At 48.3% G+C, this 18,571-nt stretch overlaps 2 protein-coding genes across 3 annotated transcripts; one reads left to right on the forward strand and one right to left on the reverse strand.

Moving 5' to 3' along the window:
- Nucleotides 1-512: 512 nt before the first annotated feature.
- LOC133217408 (interleukin-20-like) lies at nt 513-4,529 on the forward strand. 2 transcript variants are annotated; one of them, XM_061362861.1, is made up of 6 exons: nt 513-1,308; nt 1,812-1,995; nt 2,107-2,172; nt 3,006-3,158; nt 3,530-3,604; nt 3,709-4,529. In XM_061362861.1, the coding sequence occupies exons 2-6, from the start codon at nt 1,837-1,839 to the stop codon at nt 3,898-3,900; spliced, it is 645 nt and encodes a 214-aa protein (XP_061218845.1). In that variant the 5' UTR covers nt 513-1,308; nt 1,812-1,836; the 3' UTR covers nt 3,901-4,529. The 2 variants fall into 2 exon arrangements, with proteins under 2 accessions (XP_061218845.1, XP_061218844.1); XM_061362860.1 differs by lacking the exon at nt 513-1,308 and having other exon boundaries at nt 1,482-1,995.
- A 2,300-nt stretch (nt 4,530-6,829) lies between these two features.
- Nucleotides 6,830-18,539, reverse strand: PIGR (polymeric immunoglobulin receptor). The gene is made up of 11 exons (XM_061362862.1): nt 18,296-18,539; nt 13,096-13,191; nt 12,518-12,850; nt 11,761-12,090; nt 10,928-11,251; nt 10,166-10,480; nt 9,294-9,399; nt 8,635-8,750; nt 8,210-8,335; nt 8,040-8,098; nt 6,830-7,261 (listed from the first exon to the last, which is right to left on the reverse strand). Exons 2-11 carry the CDS (start codon nt 13,175-13,177, stop codon nt 7,145-7,147), a joined length of 1,908 nt encoding a protein of 635 aa, XP_061218846.1. The 5' UTR covers nt 13,178-13,191; nt 18,296-18,539; the 3' UTR covers nt 6,830-7,144.
- Between the last annotated feature and the right edge of the window lie 32 nt (nt 18,540-18,571).

An 18,571-nucleotide genomic window follows, 5' to 3' on the forward strand; every position in this document is an offset into this window, starting at 1 on the left:
CTTGGTTATTGATAAATTACTTACCCAGCAAATCTTTATAGAACAGCCTCTGCCCACAGGCAGTGGCACATAGCAGACACTTGCATTGCAACAGCCACAGGCTCAGGCTGCTGCTCTCACTCAGAGAGAGGTGTTCTGCCATCTCTATGCCCTCTAAGTCCATCTAAGCTCCCCTCCTGGGTACAGGTAGTTGAAGAAGCTTTTACACTGCTCATTCTTGTTTGTATGTTGAACTTTGCTATCACCAGAAACACCCAAACTGGCCTCAGAGCCAACAGCATGGTGAACCAGCCTGGGTTTTGCTCCATTAGTGCCACATTCATGTGACAACATGCTTCAGCTGGCAGACCTGGATCCCTGGGGACAGTATGGATCTGAAATGTTGATACGAGAACATGCCTGGTCTGCTCAAGGGCCTTGTCTACATCAGTTCTGCTCAGCAGGTAATGCTTGTGGCAGGGTAATCATAGGCTTTGCAGTCAAAGTCTTTGCTGGTGGGTAAAACATGGGCTGGTGGCTGATCAAAGGTCTGAGTGAGGTTTCTGTCCTTCTGCAGGCTGATAACTTCAGACTGTGCATTATGATCACCTGTGGTCCCGAAAACCAAGAGACTTCTGGCTGGGTCACCCCAAAGCCCTGCCTCTCGCATCTCCAGTCTCCGAATACCAGGGACATGCTGATGGAGATGAGTGTCCATCCACCTGAGGAGCAAGCCTGAGGGCAGGGCTCCCTGTACCTGGCAGGTGAAGGCCCCATGTGCCAGAACAGGGATGGAGAAAGGTCTTGCCAACTTTCTGAATCATGCTACTTTTACTCGTGCCCCATGTGTCCTATTGCCAGGAGCCCTGGGCTGTTTGGACCACCGGCATCCCCAGGGAGGGGTTGCTGCTCAGTTTCCCGCATCCCAATGCCTCTGTGATGAGCTGGGAATGGTTCCTTTCCAGGAGGGGTTTGGCAATGGGGTTTATGCTGGGGGCAGGACTCGAGCTTGGCTTTTTGGGAATGTAACCCCCATGATGGTCCCTCCTTTTGGCTGAGTCCTTCTTCCCAAACGGAAGATGACATGACAATGCCAAGATTTCCCGCCTCCGTAGGTGAGGGAAGCACCTGTGGGTGAGGGAGCTGGTCCCTTTCACTAGCTCATTAATTCAGTAAATTACAAAGGGAAATACATGCTGGGAAAAGCAAGGAAAATTCCAAAAGTCAATCCAAGAGTTGTTTCCTCCTGACACATGGATAAAACCGCGTTCTTCAGAGATCAGCAGGTCAGAATCCAGGCAGACGTGTGAACCTACATCATAGAACCAGGTAAAACACACTATGTCTTTATGCGTATTCCCTTGTATTCCTAGAATGTGTCTCTAAAAGGGTTTTGGTTTTTGTTAATAACCTTAATTTTCAGTGCTAACAACTTTCATTTGAAATATGGTATTTCTAAGGGGAAGCATTTCCTTTTGGGATCAGACTTCGGGATCTGCTGCTCTCGGTTGCAGTTACCTCCTGCTGCAGTAATGTAATTTATCTGTAGTTACTTTTATGATTAATTTTCTTTCAGTAACTGTCTATTTACGTGCAATATTTAACTGCTTTTTTCTTCTTTTGAAATCTTCCTTTTAATATTTGGGTTTGGTTGATTTTCCCTCTTGCACATGGGGAATAAAAAAGAAATGGGTAGGATATACCAGTCGGTGTGGGGGCTTTTAATACACATGTGCATGTACAAGTGCTATAGAAAATATGTGCATTTTCACAAGCATCACTACTGTGTTATTTAGGGAAGAGAACGAGGCAATATTGTCTTCCTTGAGCAGGTCTGTGCTGGCATCCTGCAGCAGCATGAAGGGATCCCACTTGTTCCTCTGCCTCTTCTCCATGTCGTGCTGGTTGGATCTGATGCCCACAGCTGGGAACAGAATCTTCCATTTTGGAAGCTGCAGGGTTTCAATGAGCATGACTGAGATCAGGCTTGGCTTCACTGCAATTAAAGCCAACATTGTAAGTAATGCTCTTCACTCTTGTAGGGCTGGGGAAGCTCTTTAGTTGGTGGCTTCTGAAGCCCCTCTGGAGCTGCCATGTCCATCACCATCTCTGTCTTGTCCCATGCAGCAAGCCAGAGACCCCATCAAGACCCTGAGCATTTTGTCCCACCCGCACTCTCTGCACAAGGTTAAGGTAGGTGTCCTTATCATGTCTCCAGTTCTTCTCTGAATGATGCTGGCCAGCTAGCATCCTGACACCAGTGATGAGGTGAAGCTCAGGGCTTCTGGGGAAGTTGTTCAACACCGTGACTACTTCTGAGTTTCTATGAAACACAGACACCAGGCAGGTCAGGGAGGATAAAGTGATGTGGATCACGTATGCGAAAGGAGGTGGGTGTCCCACTGCCAGTTCCTGCTCCGGGGCTTTCACCCTGACTGTCTTTCCAGGAATGGTGGGCAGAGATTTTCTTCTTGCTGTTGCATGTGATGCTCCAGTTACAGAAGCCTTCGCTGCACTCCCCACTGCTTCGATCAGCAGAAGCATAGCAAAGTGAAGCAGGTTTTGGGTAGAAAGCTATTACAGAAGTCAAAAGTGGGTGAACATGATCTTGGGAGGTGAAATATGTTATAACTAAGTATTGTTCAGCTCTCTTACACTCTAAAGCTCTAGACATGGGCCACTGCTTCAGGTCTCAGACTCTAATACCTAGCTACAAAGAATGGTTTCGGTTAGAGATCATCTAGTTCCAACCCCCTGCCATGGGCAGGGAAATCAGCTATTTATTTTGTTGACTCAATGAGACTTGCTGAGGATGGAACTGCTGGAGAAGCAGTCTAAAATAATTCCCTATGTATATAACTAGTTTACATCAAGCACCACTGAGAAAAGCTTTATCTGAATCAAAACATACCTCTGTGTTCAGCTGCCATGCTTGATGTTAGAGATGAGATGAGGACAGGAAAGTGGGTCATTATCTGTGTCTAGCGCTTTGGAAGACCTTTTATAAATGGATTTTATTCCTTAAGTCTTCAGATAGGTGCTGCATCACCCATCACCTCTTCAACTTCTACGTGGACAAAGTCTTCAAGCACTGCAAGACTGAGGATTCATACATCAACCGAAAGATCAGCAGCATAGCCAACTCCTTCCTCAGCATGAAGAGGACGCTCAGGCAGTGTGTAAGTCGTGGGTATTGCATCAGTTTGGTTTCATCTCTCAGTACTTGGTGTATAAATAAACCTAAACATAAAGATGCAGACTATTTATAAAGATGGGTTTAACAAGGATACAAAGCAGCGTGATGTGAGGAGTGCATCTGCTCGCTGGGAAGTTTTTATACTTGCCCACTCATCAGCAAACTCCCACGTTAGTTCAAGAACAATATTTATCCTGTCCCTCTGCCTGTTGAAGTAAACTCTGTTCTTCGCTGAAGTCGGATTTAAGGACCTTTTCCATGGTTTAACAGGGTGTCAGGCTGTAATTTCCAGCTTATCTCTTATTTGTTTGCAATCAACCTCTCAAATAAATTAATTCTCTGTTATTTTTCTAGCATGAGCAAAAAAAATGCACGTGTGGAGAGGAATCCACTGAGAAATTTAAGCAAATACTTGCAAATTATGAAGGGGTAAGTTGATGACAAAGACTTATAATTGGTAATTCAATTCAGATTCTCCTTACAATGGGTTGTACTCATCTTTGCTTACAACTGGATCCTTTATATCCTTTCAGCTAAATGTCACATCCGCAGCAATGAAATCCCTAGGTGAGCTGGACATCCTGCTAGATTGGATGGAGAAGTCTCAGAGAGCAGAAGGTGTTAACAACCCACCAAAGGCTGGGGCTAAGGAAGCTGCTGGCACATTGCACACACCAGTGGTGAGCAGGAAGACAATGTGCTGTACCACTGCAGAATCCCACTGACTGCAGCTGTGTTCAGACACTGAGTGTTTTACTAGCTGGGTATGCAGGTGAATGCATCAGCAGAGCCTTGCATGAAGGTGGAAATATCGAGGTTGATCAAATGAGCACAGCACTCACTTAGCTGCCTTCTATCAAAGGATGCTCTCCAAGGGAAGATCTCATGGGGTTTCTCTTGCTGCAGACATAGACTGTGATCGTTTCATAAAAATATCAGTTAAATTATCATTTTTTTATAGAGAGAATGTATATTCATGACTGTTGGAATGGTTCTGGTGTTGTTAATGCTGCAGAGCACTGCTCATACGTCTGGGCTCAGTCTTATGATGCTGCTGCTGCTGCTTGGTCTGGCTGAAACAAGGTTCAGAGGGTGAGAAATGCTTCCAAGAATAGGTCCTAGCAGGTATGTCAGGCCGTAGAACTCTATGTTCCCTTTCGAGATGATATTTTGTGCCTTATCAGTAAAAGAACAGTTCCTACACGAGATACGTGGTTGCTGGATAGAAAAAGGTTCATGCGTGTACGATGTAATTTACTGACAGTAGTAAGCTTTGTGGAAAGCTGTTACAATTACTGTAAATAAACCCCACCTGAAACTGTGATGAGTCTGCCCGGATTCTGAGGAATTACATGTTTCTTGTTGATGAAACTTTCTGAATTCACTGGGGTGCCCTTTCATAGCAGATACTGCCACTCCTGGTAATGCAATCATCCCAGAGGTGATGCATCCTTCCTGGCATGCCAGAGACAGAAAAGTTCAGACCTGGGTGATACTAAATCACCCCTCCTTGTCCCTTAGACCATTTTTATTGTGCATTATGGATAGTTTTGGTTTGTTTCCACCCATCTGGGCCTTTTTCAGGCACACACATTGCTGGTACCCACTGGTTCTGCATGCTCTAAATCCCTTTTCTAATGTGTTTTCCCACAAGATGTTAATATATAAATACATACTGCTGTAGTATCTGCAAATTACAGAGGCCTAATGCTTTAGTAAATGAATGAAGAGCACCCAGGTCCTCTCTCCATGCAGCCAGGAGGTGTTATGCACACTTGGTGTGAGGGCCCATGTAAATGCAACCAATGCAAACCCTGGTAGCACTCTAGTCCTAACATTTCAAGTGATAAGGTCTTGCTGCTACATTCATGAGACATAAGGCTTGAGTAAGACTAGAGGATAGACTTTGTTATTATGGAATAAGGTCTTCCTGTCCTCAAGGAGAATCCAGGTACTGCTTTGGTTTCAGCTCCACCACAGACCCCTGGCAGCAAACCGGCATTGCCAGAGCCTTGTGCACCTTTCATCGGGCACCAACAGGATGAAGAGCTGCAGAGGAGGAAGAGGAGGCTCCTTGTCCCTTCCCTAAAAGCCTCGGTGGTGACCTGGCAGTGTGAGCTCACCAGCATTTGCCTACAGCACATCTACATGTGCTTCACCCTGAGCGGGATTTGGTGATTCACTGCCAAGGGAAAGATCTCCCTCATTGCTCACGATCCTTCCTCAAATACCATTTGCTTTTGCCAAAGGAGAGCCTTTCAGGTCTTGGATTCTCCTAATTTGCTTTCTCATGGATTTTTGCAGTGTGGCTTTCGCTTATCCTGGTGTTAGGGCATGAATGGGTGAGCACATCCCTCCATGCTCTATCAGGGTTCATGATACCACCACCCTGGAAATCAGCCGTTGAAGAATGACAGGTATCTTCAACATACCAGGATTCTGTGTTAAAGAAAAGCCTTTAGGAATGAAGCAGTGATGCAGTGAGGTACCACAGCTTGTCACTGACCAAAGGGAATCAGTTGGCATGTTTGGTGAACCGTCGGGTGAAGGAGATGGGGCTGCCTGGGGAGATCCTTGTGGACCTTTCCATGGATCATGGTGGGCTCTGGGTCACAGACTGAGTGAGAAGCATGGGGTTTATTCCATCCCCTCGGTTTAATCTGTCACAGGGATTATTGGTGGTATTTCATTGATGATTTCCTGCACAGGGGGTTCCATGCCTCGGTCCGTGCACGCTTCACTGGCTCAGCCCCTGCACGTCTCTGGGCGTTCCGCTCATCCCTGTGGCTCCCAGCATGGTGCAGGAGTGGAGCTGAGGGAAGGATGCCGGCGGGCAGGCTGAAAAGGAAACGGGTTTCAAAGGGAGAGCAAAAGGGGTTTTCTCCTGCAGCTTTATGACAGCTTCCCCCTGGGGACACTTCCCAAGTGCACACCTTGCCTATTGCACCAGAATCATTCATTCGTTTCCAGCAACTCCAGGCGGGTGCAGACCTGTCCTGGCCACTCCACAGCTTTTCCAGTATCCAACCCCCTTCCCACCGTCCTGCATGAGATGCAGCCCAGGAGATGGGGGAGATGAGCTATAACCTGACAACCAGGCCAGGCTGGATATGGCTTGGCGCAAGCTGCTCTAGTGGAAGGTGTCCCTGCCCATGACAGGGGCTGGAACTGGATGAGCTTTAAGGTCCCTTCAACCCAAACCAGGCTGGGATTCTGTATTTGAGGTCCCAGCCTTGCTATCAGTAAGGTGATGACTGTTGTAATGTGGATGTGGAAGCAGCCCTGTAAACACAAATCTCACTGGAGCTGCTGCCCTCGTGCTCATCTCAGTGCTTATTGTGGGAGGTCCATGATGGGGTTTATCCTTGATGAAAAATCAGCATCTGCAGACTGACACAAACAACCATTGCCTAGCACCTTGCTGAGCTACCAACTCCATCATTACTGCTACCTACATTACTCTATCTGCAGGGTATTTATTTCCATTAAGTGTAGGATTCTTCTGCCATCCCATGTCATTTGCAACACCAGATGTGATGCTTTAATGCTGCAGTAAAAGGAGGGGAAAACCCTCCTTCACCTCTCCCTATTGCACCATTACTGCAGTTTGGGTGTGCTCTCCCCATCCTCTCCCATGGACTGCATGTCCCCTGGTCTGCTGAAAGCTCGTGGCATTCTTTATTGCTTGTGTCCAAAAGCACTTCAGACCATGTCTGGTCTGCAGGTACTGCCCTCTGGGTGAGAAAGCTGAGAGGAATCAAGTGGGAAATGTGGTTCTAGAGGGCTTTCAGCTGCCTTTGAAAGCAAAGGAGAAGGAAAACTAAAAGAGCAGAAGCTGAATTTAAGCAATAAAAAAGATCAAGCTATAGGAAATTGTGGGAGCAAGGACCAGGGCTGCTTGCTGGTGTCTTGCTCTGGTCCTTGTGATGGAGCTGGTCCCAGTCGCTGCTGCCTTTTGGTCCCTCACATTCAGATCTGGGGGGACACATCCGGGGCAGCAGCGTCCCCCCCCGAGCTGCCCTGCACGATGCTGCTGGAGGTGAGGAGGAAGGAGGAGTAGGCAAGGTCAGCATCCTCCTTGGAGCCCTATGGGAAGGAGAGGAGGACACTGTGAGGTGGCTGCAGACCCACAGCCACATGTGGGGGGGAAAGGGCAGTGTTTGGGGGCTGTGAGCTTCTCAGGGTGATACATGCAGACTGTGCACCAATGTGATAGCATCATGCCTTTGCTCAGCCATGGGAAGACCCCAAATGTTGCAGGTTTGGGGCTCTGTGTTATGCCTGTCACTGCATGGTGGCACCCAGCTCACCAGTCCTAAAGCTGCCGGGTTTTACTGGTTTCCTAATAGCTTCCTCTGTTTCTCCAGTCCAGCTCTTGACACTTAAACCACCTACACACTGCCTTTGGTTAGGGACTTGGAACAAGAAGGGCTTGCATCTGGCACCTTCTGCTGCTGCTGAGTGGTGCCACGCACTCATGATCTAACCCAAGGGGCCACAGGAGCAAGTCAAATGGGGGAGACCTCCTTACCTACCTCTGTGCCCTGTACCTGAGGCAGGGGAACACTCTGGTTCATCCAAGTATTTCATATGTACAGTAACAACCCACCCCCAACCTTCCTGATGCTCCCTGCATGTACTGCCTGAAGGAAGGTGACTGCTATTAGTGTCTCTGCTAAAACACAGGGGCAGGAAAGGGTTAAGGTCCCCCTCAGAGGCTGATCTGCACCAGGTGCTGGATCCAGGTTAGTTGGGAGCATCTGGGTATAGATAAGGCCCCTGGGAGGGAGCAGCTCCTTGGGCAGGGCTGAAGGGCTGTGCTGGTGTCTCCCAGGTCAGTGGGCTCCCTCCTGTCTCCTCTTACCCTTTTTGCCTTCTTTGTCTCTGGAGCGTTTTCTGGGGTGGCCGCGGTGGTGACGAACTCTGCAGGGAGAGAAAGGGGGTGCAGGGGCCATGGGTGGGTGGGTTTGTGGCTTTCATAGGGTCCTTCTGCGAACCCTGGGGCTGGAGAGCATCCCATCGGTCAGCACCTACCGTCCCCTCCTATCCGGGTCTCCTGGGTCTCTTTCACACAGGCGTTATTGCTCGCACCATAGTCCTTCACGCTCTCGAAATCTGACATGCTGATGTTTGTCCTGTAGCTCCCAACGGACACCAGGTCTGTTAAGAGGAAGGAGGTAAGTACCCTGTGCGCTTGTTCAGGATCGGTGCACGTGCATCAGCATCCCAATAGCCTCTGTGCAAGGAGATGCGGTGCCCGGTCTCTGCCTCAGCCCAGGCACTGTTTGTGGTGGGGATGTATGGAGGGGAAAAATGAGGTCCTTTGTCTGCATGGAGGGTACAAGGGGAGCAGCTCAGGCCAGCATGCACAAATTATCACCTTCATCTCAGTATTAATACATTAATATAACCTTAAGATGAGGTTTTGAGAGACTATAGGAAGCAGAGCAGGGACTCACCGGATCTCTTCATCTGCCTGTATTTAAACACAACAAAAGCTGTCGCAGTGATGAGGAGCACAGCACCAACAGGGGCCAGGACTAACAGAAGTGTATTGGGGCCGCTTTGATCAGGGCTGGAATGGAAGGAAAGATAGATCACTAAGCTGTGAAATACATTATCTCTGCTGAATTATTCAAGATTGAGTAATGTATCTGAATGTCCAGCAGATGAAACCCTCTACAGTGTGGTAAATCTGAGTGAGCAGGATGCGATTTGACTTATGAACTGGATCCTAACACATGGAATCAACTGGTAACCAAATAAATCTGCAGGACAGAGGTTGTGCCAAACTGCCCACATCAGCAGCATGGTTATACACATGTGAGGGAGAACTCTGATCTTGACACAAGTGTTTTCAATGAGTTTTGCTGTACCTGGGATCTTCAGCCACTCCTTCTGGGGCTGTATTTGCCTGAGCTAGAGGTGAATTCCAAGTCATCTTGCCTTTTGTTGTAACTATTATTTGTTTTCCTCTGATGTTTTTGTCCTTTGGGGACAAGATTTTTTGTGTTGCTCAAGCACACATGCAGCGTGCAAATTCAGCACCAAAAGTGGGTTAATAGAAGTGTATGTATTAACATTAGTATAGGAAATGGCAGGCTTGGAGAGAACTGACCTGTCAGAGGCAGCACTGTTGGCTCTTCCTTGGGGAGTGAAATCACCCTCGGGATCACTGGGGACATCAGCATCCAGGGACTCCAGGCTGTGGCCAGCACTGCCTCCTGTATCACCCAGGGAAGCAGGGCTGTTAATGGCATGAGCAGCAGCACAGAAAGGAGGACACAAGCTCATTGGGTGTATTGGTGGATGTGGCACTGAGGTGGATTTTGGCTGTGCATTGGCTCAGGAAAGACCTTATAACAGACTTCCAGTGCCTAAAGAGGGTACAAGAAACCTGGAGAGGGGCTTGGGACAAGGGCCTGTAGGGACAGGCCAAGGGGAATGGCTTGAACCTGCCCGAGGGGAGACTGAGCTGAGCTCTTAGGCAGAAGCTCTTCCCTGTGAGGGTGCTGAGGCGCTGGCACAGGGTGCCCAGAGAAGCTGTGGCTGCCCCATCCCTGGCAGTGCTCAAGGCCAGGTTGGACAGAGCCTTGGGTGACATCACCTAGTTTGAGGTGTCCCTCCACACGGCAGGGGGTTGAAATTAGATAACCTTAAGGTCCTTTCCAACCCTGACTATTCTATGATTCTATGCTACAAATTGTAGCAGCAGTAAAGGAGGACAGCGAGGACAGGGTTAAAAAAGAAAAACGGAGTGGAAGGAAGTGATTTGTAGACTGGTGGGCTTTTTTAATGATGGGGAAGTAAAAACCGATGAGAGAATGAAAACATCTGTGACAAGTGCAGAACCAGGGTGATCGCGGCATCTCTGCCTGGATGGCAGCCCTACTGCTTTGAGGTGCTGCAGCCTAGTGGCTGTGGAGAAGACTTTCCTTTCAGCGGGAGAAAGGCAGGGAAACCCGTGCCTGCCTTTGCCTATGAGCTCACCTGCGGTCACGGACAGGTACACTGCCATGGTTTCCCCGTAGAGGCCGTTGCGCTTCACGCCACACCAGTACCAGCCTTGGTCTGACTTTGCCACCGAGTCAAAGCTCAGGATAACGGTCTTGTCATCGGTGTCACACGCAACGTCCGGCCCTGGCTGCCTTTGGTCAGAAGCAGGCAGAGGGGAGCAGCTGGTGCTGCTCCACTTGCACCAGTACTTCTGGTAGGAGTAGTACCGGCATGGGTACAAGCAAGTTAAGTTGAGCTGGGAACCCTCTTGTGCCTCTACTGCCTTCTTTCCCTGCAGCGCCGGCTCTCCTGCAAAGCAAACAGGTTGATGTTAGTGGTTTCAGTGGTGGGAACTGTAGTCAACAGGTAGTGCTGCTGCTAGAGATGAACCAGGAGGTGTATCTTTGAGGGGAAGTGCTCCTTACACTGCAAAGTTCCTGTTAAGGATGCTGTATATGCATCTTGGGGTGAAAGCTGGATTGGTTTTTGGTTGGGTTTTTTTTTTTGTCCCAAGGCTTAAATACTTGCATGAGAAACTTTTGTGAGCACTTTCCCATGAAACTGAAACCTTGTGTTTCCATCTGAAAGCCACTGAGGTGTCGCTGGATTGGCACAAGGTTTCACCTCATGAGAGAAAAGTTCCAAGTTTGACCTCACATCTCTTCCTAAAAGGCCAGATCTGGTACTTTGTGGTGTTTAGAGGGTTGCTTTGTACCTCCTGAGCTGGGAGAGCACCATCAATGTGCAGACTCGTACCTTCCACAATCTTCAGCTCAGTTGATGACTTCTGCTCCTCCTCCTCGTCTGTCATGCACCAGTAATAGCCTTCATCACTGTCCTTCAGCTGGTTCAGGATGATGGTGATTGTCTGGTTATCCGGGTTGTCATACATGGCCACTCTTCCTTCATACAAGCCTGCCACGTACCCGGAGTTGTCTATGATCCGATAACACCCGTTCTGTCTCCACTTGCACCAGTAATTCACTGAGGAGTGCTCCAGAAGTTTATAGCGGCATTCAAACGTTGCTGAACTTCCTTTTACTCCAAATACCATGGGCTTTCCTTGAGGAACGCTAGTTTCTGGAGAGACAAGTGAAAGGAGCATCTGTACACATCTGACTTCTGCCCACATGCTGCTCTCCCAACAGAATAAATATTACCAGATCAATGCTCTTATGGCTAAAGCAAGGTGAGGCGGAGCTCAGAGGTGTGGATGGCAGGAGGTTGTCCTGGCCTCGCTTGGCGAAGGGCAGGGTGTCTTTGTATGTCTGTCATTTTGAGATCTAAGGGTTTAAGTCTTGAAAAGACGGTTTGCTTGTCTCCAAATGGAAGGCAGAATTTGCCTTCTAGAGTTTTGGGCTAGGCAGACTGGGTAGTTGGGAACATGGAGTCTTGTTATAAGCTTTATTACTGATGGTTTAATATATGACAGGTAGCTAAATGAATAGAAAGACGGATTTAGGTGAGAGGATGGGATAACAGTACTCTGCAAAGGGAGGCTGAAGCTCTTGTTAAATAACATGAGACTGCTAGTGATGGTTCTGAAGAGAAACAGAAATGAAGGGAAAAGCCTTCAGGGAATAACTTACCCTCATAGACGTGCACATCCAGTTCCTTTGTTTCTCCGTTCTGCCCATAGACACCGACCCCACACAGGTACAATCCAGAGTCTTCCCAACTCATCTGAGTGATCATGATGCTGAATGAGCCTGGATCTTGCAGGTTGCTCATCAGAGCTCTCCCTGTGTAATCCTCATCAACCTTCCCATAGCTATCGATGATGTTGACGCAGCCGTTTTTACCCATCTTGCACAGGAATTTCCTTGCGCTCTCATATTCGCTCCCGAAGCTGCAGCTCATGGTCAAGGTGCTGTGCAGCTTCACGTAGAAGAGCTCAGCTCCCTCAGGTACATGTGAATCTGTGTGTAGAGACCAGTCAGGGCCTACTGCCTGCTCTGTTGTAACTACAACTCCCAGAGACCTCTAAAGGCTTGTGTTAGCAGAGGCTTTCTCTCTATTTTGATCATACATTATGGTTTACTATGATTATATATTATATGATCATGTGCCACTACTGGTCCGAGCATGATCTGTGTCCCATGTTTGCACCATGCTCTGTGTGCTTACTCAGCAGTGTGATGCTCTTTAATCTGATCTTCTTGATGCTGGAATTTTAGGCCAAAAATTCCTTCTGTAAGGGCACAGGGGAAAATGGAAACTGCTCTTCCCTGAAAGCATGGAGCATCTTCGGCTTTCAGACACTGGACAGACTGTCTGTGGAGCCTTATTAAAAAGGGGTGGACCCCCCCCAAGAAAATGCTACTTTATGGAGCCCCATGTAATTACCTTGAGAAACATCCAGATTGACTTTGTGGGAGAGCCTTCTGTTGTTGACCCCAACACCGCACTGGTAGGTGCCTGCGTCTGCCATTGTAAGCTCGGAGATGCGGATCTGGAAGTTTTCTTCCTGGGGGCTGTCAGTGATGGAGGCTCTGCCTTGGTAACCTGGAGCAGTGTAGCCATTGGTGGAGGTAACGGTTAAGCAGCCTCTGGCTGATTCCTTGCACCAATACTTCCTGTCGTGTCTGTTCACTCGGCTGGGAGGGTAGAAGCACGTCACGGTGACGGACCCATTGAGCAGCCCATAAACCTGCCGTGGTCCGAACACAGGGCTTGAGACTGCAAGAGGAGAACAGATTGGGTGTAAGCGTTGGCTGTGCTACACAACCTGATGAGACTGCAGAGCAGGTCGGGTGTACCAGGGCAAGCACTGACCCAGAGCTGTGCAGCATCATGCAGTCTGAAAGGTCCCATAGCAGTGATGGGGTAGAGACCCCCCTAAACCCTATTGCCCCCCCTTTAGTAGTGCCACCTCTAGTCTAAGGCCATCTACAAGACCAGTATCCCAGGCAGGTTGCACCTACTTGATGACTTGGGGGGGTATTTGCTTCTTGCAGATTCAGCTGGGAGGAAGGCGAGCAGGAGGATGAACGCTAGTGAAGTCATTTTGCTTGCATTCCCTGGAAAAGGCACAGAAGTCAAGGAATAATCACACTTGCAAAGTTGTGACATTAATAGATCAAATAATAATCTTTATGCCTGCAGAATAGGGGGGTAGTGGCTACTTGAGCTAGGGAAATGCAACACTGAACCACTTCTACCAAGCAACAGAAAGGGGAAGAGGGAGGCTCTAACTCTGTTCTTGCCTTCCTGCCTTGTTCTCGTCAGAGCAGAGGCCCCCAGGACATTGTTCCTTGGGCAGGCAGCAGCAGTGGCGTGCACAGCATCAAAGGTGGCTCTGGCCAAACCACAAGAGACTCGGTTCAAACTCAGAAGTAGTATCTGGGTTTATGCTGTAAATCAGAGCAGCCCATCACAAGGCTGAAGGCCAAAACTGGTCCAAAAGACCCTGAGTCCTGGTAGGCATGAGAGTCAGGTGGCAATATAGAGCGAAGCTGCTCACTTGACCCCAGCCAGGAGATAATGCTGCTTCTAACAGTCTAAGAGGTGGGGTCATGTTCTCTTTCTGTTGCTCATGCAGTGAAAGGAAGGTTTGTTCATTTGTGAGCCCAGGTGCCAAGACCACTCCTTAGGAAAACCAGCTCTCACAGAATCCCAGACTGGTTTGGGTGCAAGGGACCTTAAAGCTCCTCCAGCTCCAATCCCCTGCCACAGGCAGGGACCCCTTCCACTGAAGCAGCTTGCTCCAAGCCCCTGTGTCCAACCTGGCCTTGAGCACTGCCAGGGATGGGGCAGCCACAGCTTCTCTGGGCACCCTGTGCCAGTGTCTTGCCATACTCACAGTAAAACTTCCTTCCTTTTGTCACAGAGCAGAGTTCCTGCATGAAGCCTGTATTTAACTCCTGCTCTCAGTGATGGCTATCGGGGGATGCAAACCGAACTCTGTGTCTCTTGAAATGTGTTCGTAGTCTTCAGGGTGAACATTTCTGACCTTCCCCACTGGTTTGGACCCAGTGATGGCTCAGAGGAAGCCAGGCCTCTCAATTCACCAAGCTGTCCTCTTTGGCCTGACCCGAGTGTGCTGTCGGACACATGGTGCAGCATTTCCTGACCATGGCTGTTGATCTACCTGCCTATTCCAGGCAGAACAGAGGGAATGATAGGTGCCAAGGAAAGTCCTTCCAAACACACAGAAGAATTTGATTCCAGGGCATCAAGTGACACAGTTTTATGAAGGGTAATTCCCGGTAGAAGAAAAAGGCTTTTATTTCCGCGTGAAGATGAAAGGTGTTCTGTTTGTGCTCTCTTCCTTGTATTGTGATTTCAAATTGCTCAGTGGCTACTTGTCCATGGCTAATCATTAACGCACTAAGCATGAAAAATGCTCTTTCATACATATCCCACAAGTGGCCAGCAGAGCAAACATAACGTATTCCACAGAAAGCAAACATGATGGCACAAAAAGGGCCTTGATACTTGCCCCCTGTTAACAGCAGATCTGTTTGATGGTCACCTTGCTGCCCTGCACCCCTTCCTCTGCAGTGCAGGCAGGATCCCAGTGCAGCTTTCTCCTGCTGGGCAAATGTTGACCATGTTAGAGTGATTCCATCCCACAGGGTGCTTCAGGGTTACAGGCAGCATAATTGTGGCAGGAACCTCTTGGTTTTGGAGCGAAGCTGTAGCTGTGTCCAGAAGGATGTGTGCAAGAGTGATGGCATCAGGGTCTTCATAGGCATGGTAGAGCACAGAAGATGTCTGTGCATCTCGGAGTCCCCATGTACCTTCATGCCTGCACAAGAACAACGGTTCCTGTGTGTTTGCATGACCATTGCCTCCAGTCCCGTTTTCTCGGATGCTGTTAAACCCTTCCCTTACTCACCGAGTGCATGGAGAAAACTCCCATTATAACAAGTCTGAGCAAGCACAGCCACCAGTTACGTAAAATTCCGTGCTGAATTTCCTTGCTGATCACTGCATGGCTGGAACCCTCCTCCCTCCTGCACTGCGTTCAGACAGTGATGTTTCTTGCCCCACAGGAATGCTGCTAACAAGCTTTGCTGGGCACTCTGCAATGGACAAGCGCTGTTTGAGATGCTGAAGGAACCCCAGTTCCTTCTTGCTTGCAAAGAACTTCTGCTGCTGGGTTTGCTGTCTCTGGTCAGAGCGCAAGGTCGAAACCTCACAGCTCCAGGGAAGAGAAAATGCTGCTGAGCTCACGTGAAAGGGAGTGCAAGTAAGTGGCTGTGCAAGGGGTTTGTATTGATGCTGCTGCGCATGGAGTGGGCGTCAAGCGAGATGAGACAGCAAAGGTTTGTATGGGGCTATACAAGAGTCGAGAGGCCTGAAACCAGAGGGGATGCCCTGTATGTTATTCCAGGGAAGCCTGCACCAGAGCTGCTGGGCAGGAGGGACTGTGGGAGCTGGAACCTGGACACAGGGTTTGTGTTTTGTGTGTCCATGTGGGCAAAGAAGCTGCTGTCTTAAACCTGATGTGTTACAAACCTAGGGAGAAACTGTCTGCAAGGCAGTGCAATGGACTCATCAGGAGGGAAAGCGGGAAGGGAACCCGGTTATTCCCACTGGGAAGGTGCATCTGAGATCTGCTCTGTAGCATGGGGCATAGAAGCTGTGAATGCCCAGCTCTGGTTAGCTTAAAACATTGCTGGGTGTAATGGGGGGGAAGAAGCAGGATTAAAGCCTTGCACCAGCTCTCCTCCTGTTCCCTCGCTGCACAGGATCTGCAGAGAAGAAAAAGCTTTCAGCTGCACAAACCTGGTGTTTGCAAAGTCCCTGTTGCAACAGTGCTAATCTTTGGCCTGCTACCAGCCATGGGCTGAGGCTGTGATCCCTTCTGTAACTCAGATCCTGTGTATTTACTTTCATTTTGCATCACCAAACCTGCTGATTTCCTTCTCTCCCCTGTCCCAGCACAACAGGTTTTGAAGGGTTTTGAGCACGGAACCAGTATTGCAGTTGAATTTGGGAGATGGGAGTTCTCACACTGGTGCAGGAGCTTCCCAGCAGGAATAGCTCTTCTAAACAACATTTACTACAAGCCCACCTCTGGGCTTCTTTGCGACCCTTTCAGTCCAACGGAGCAGTATGGTCACATTTAGAATGCTTTGAAAGAGCTCAGGACCTGACCCCTGAGTTATGCAAACCCCAACAAGCTCTGAAATACCAGAGTCCAGTGCCCAAATTCTGCTGACTCAGCTGCAGGACTGTGCTCTGAGAAACACTCCATTAGCTATTAACTACTGCTCCTAATGCTGACCAGTGTCAAGGCTGTGCCATGGCATCAACAAAATGCAAAGATTTAGTTGCCACGTTTGGACTTAAAGCCTTTTGTGTGGTCAAATATTTACTGTTATTCCAATAGTTGGGAACTAATAACATGGAATGGGGTAGTAGCTTTTCCTCCTTCAAACACTTTTAAAACAGGACCCACTCACACCTTGAGGGAGGCACAGAGATGCAGACTGGTGCTGAGCAGCATCAGGAGATACACTGGGAGGAGAAGTATATACATCCACTGTGTATATATGTTTATAATGTATAAACTGAGGAGTGTATATGTATTGTACTAGGGGTGATTTATGGAGGTGCTGAAGATTTCTGTGCCTAGAAGAAAGGCATAGCAACAGAATCCTTGCTGCACAGGACTGGGGCTATCCCCATTTTTAAGCCTCTCATCAAGATCACTGCATATATGGCCTTACTGTGAGTTTTATTTGCAGTGGTGGGATGGGGAAAAGCCACAAATCCACTCCATTTTCTTGGGGTTGTGAATGAGCAGTCAGCTTCAACATAAAAGATCAAGCTGACCTAACACATAGGGAAAATAAGTATTCCATGTTCCAAACCAATGCCTCCTCTACCATATGGAAAGCATAAATAGGAGGTGCTAATTTTGTGATGCAGTGAGCAGAAACAGCTTGGCAGATCTTCTTGATCAGGATTTAAGAGGGAATCGGCAACTTTTAGGAACCTCTGCAGTACCTGTGACCATCCTAGCTGAGAACGCTTGTAAATGCCAGTTAAACACTGTCCTATCTGAGCACCGTACTCTGCAGAACAGATGAGAAACCCATGGCAGTGACTGAAATTCCTGCTGAGATTGGCTTGATGGTCTAGATTGATGTTCTTTTAAGTTGTTAGATTATACCAGGCACTAACTTGTGACCTTTATGTTCCTTTGAGGTGTTAGGTACCCCATGCACCAACATCTTGCTTTTCACATAAGTGTTGTAGTTAATCTGTTTCTTGCTCTTTGTTTCTTATGTCTTGGGCTGGAAAGTGAAACTAACACTATTAAACTATGATTCCAGTTTAATACTGTTAATATGGCAAGGAGTAGGAACTCACTGGGATCCAAAAGAACTTACTATGGCACCAAAGTGGCAGTTGCTGGCTGGATGGAGAGTACTGATATGCGCACTGATAACAGCAGCACGATTGCTATTTAGGAGGTGGTATTTCTATATGTTAACATCCAATATGACTATTTCCTTGCAGTGTAAGAGTTGAGGGGTGCAGAAACCCACCCCTTTGCTGTCAGTTTAAATGTAAAAGGAGTCTGCCAGCTTTCTTTTACTTCAGTTTCAGGATGCCATGTACATCCCATTCACTCATGCTTCAGTTATCTGTTTATTTGCCTTTGAACTGCACAAACCCAATGGCTTTTCACAGCTCATTTAGGACATAACTGCACCAATTCTCTTCTTAAATATCAAAATCTGCATCCCACCAACTATCTCCATGCTGTGATTCAGAAGACCATAGCGACCACAGACTGAGTCTCAATCGTTTAGGTGACCACAGTAGTATTTAGTACCATTTGCAATTTTACAGGTTAAAACTTAATGCAAATATTGTAACAATAATGAATCTTTTTCCCCAGGAAGGAAAGATTGAAGGGAAGAAAACAACCATCCTAAGCCTGACCCTATGCTTCTGACCTGCTTCTAAAAGGAATCGGCCCTCCCCACCAGCAAGACCTCCACGCCTATTCTCTCCTCCTTCAGAACTGCTGCTTCCCTTCACACATGGGTGAGGAAGACTCCTTAAAGTGTCTCAAAACTTGTATTCTTCCTCTTCCGCAGCTCAGAGCGGTGCCACCAAAGACCTTGTATTTTGGAAAGACAACAAAGAAGCGTTACTTACACCTGGCTTTTTCCTTTAGGCAGACAGCCTTGGTCTTGCTGGTCTCTTGGTGTCCAAGCCCAGGACCTGGTGCCGGTGTCCTGGCTCCCTGCTGCAGCCGGCCACGGGCTCTGGCAGTGCCAGCCTGTTTTAAATACTCCTCTTACCTCTAGCCCTGCATTTCCACCTGTTGTGCCTTAAAGGAATAGCATCCAAAAGCTCTGGCAGGTGAGCAGCATCCCACGTGAGGGCAGGAGAACCGATGCCCGTCGCTTTGAGGGTTATTTACCTCCCAAT

The sequence above is a fragment of the Neopsephotus bourkii genome, unplaced genomic scaffold (genome assembly GCF_033783945.1).
Source record: "Neopsephotus bourkii isolate Nb327-2 ecotype Australia unplaced genomic scaffold, CSIRO-AGI_Nbou_v1 NB_1139, whole genome shotgun sequence".
NCBI lineage: Eukaryota > Metazoa > Chordata > Aves > Psittaciformes > Psittacidae > Neopsephotus > Neopsephotus bourkii.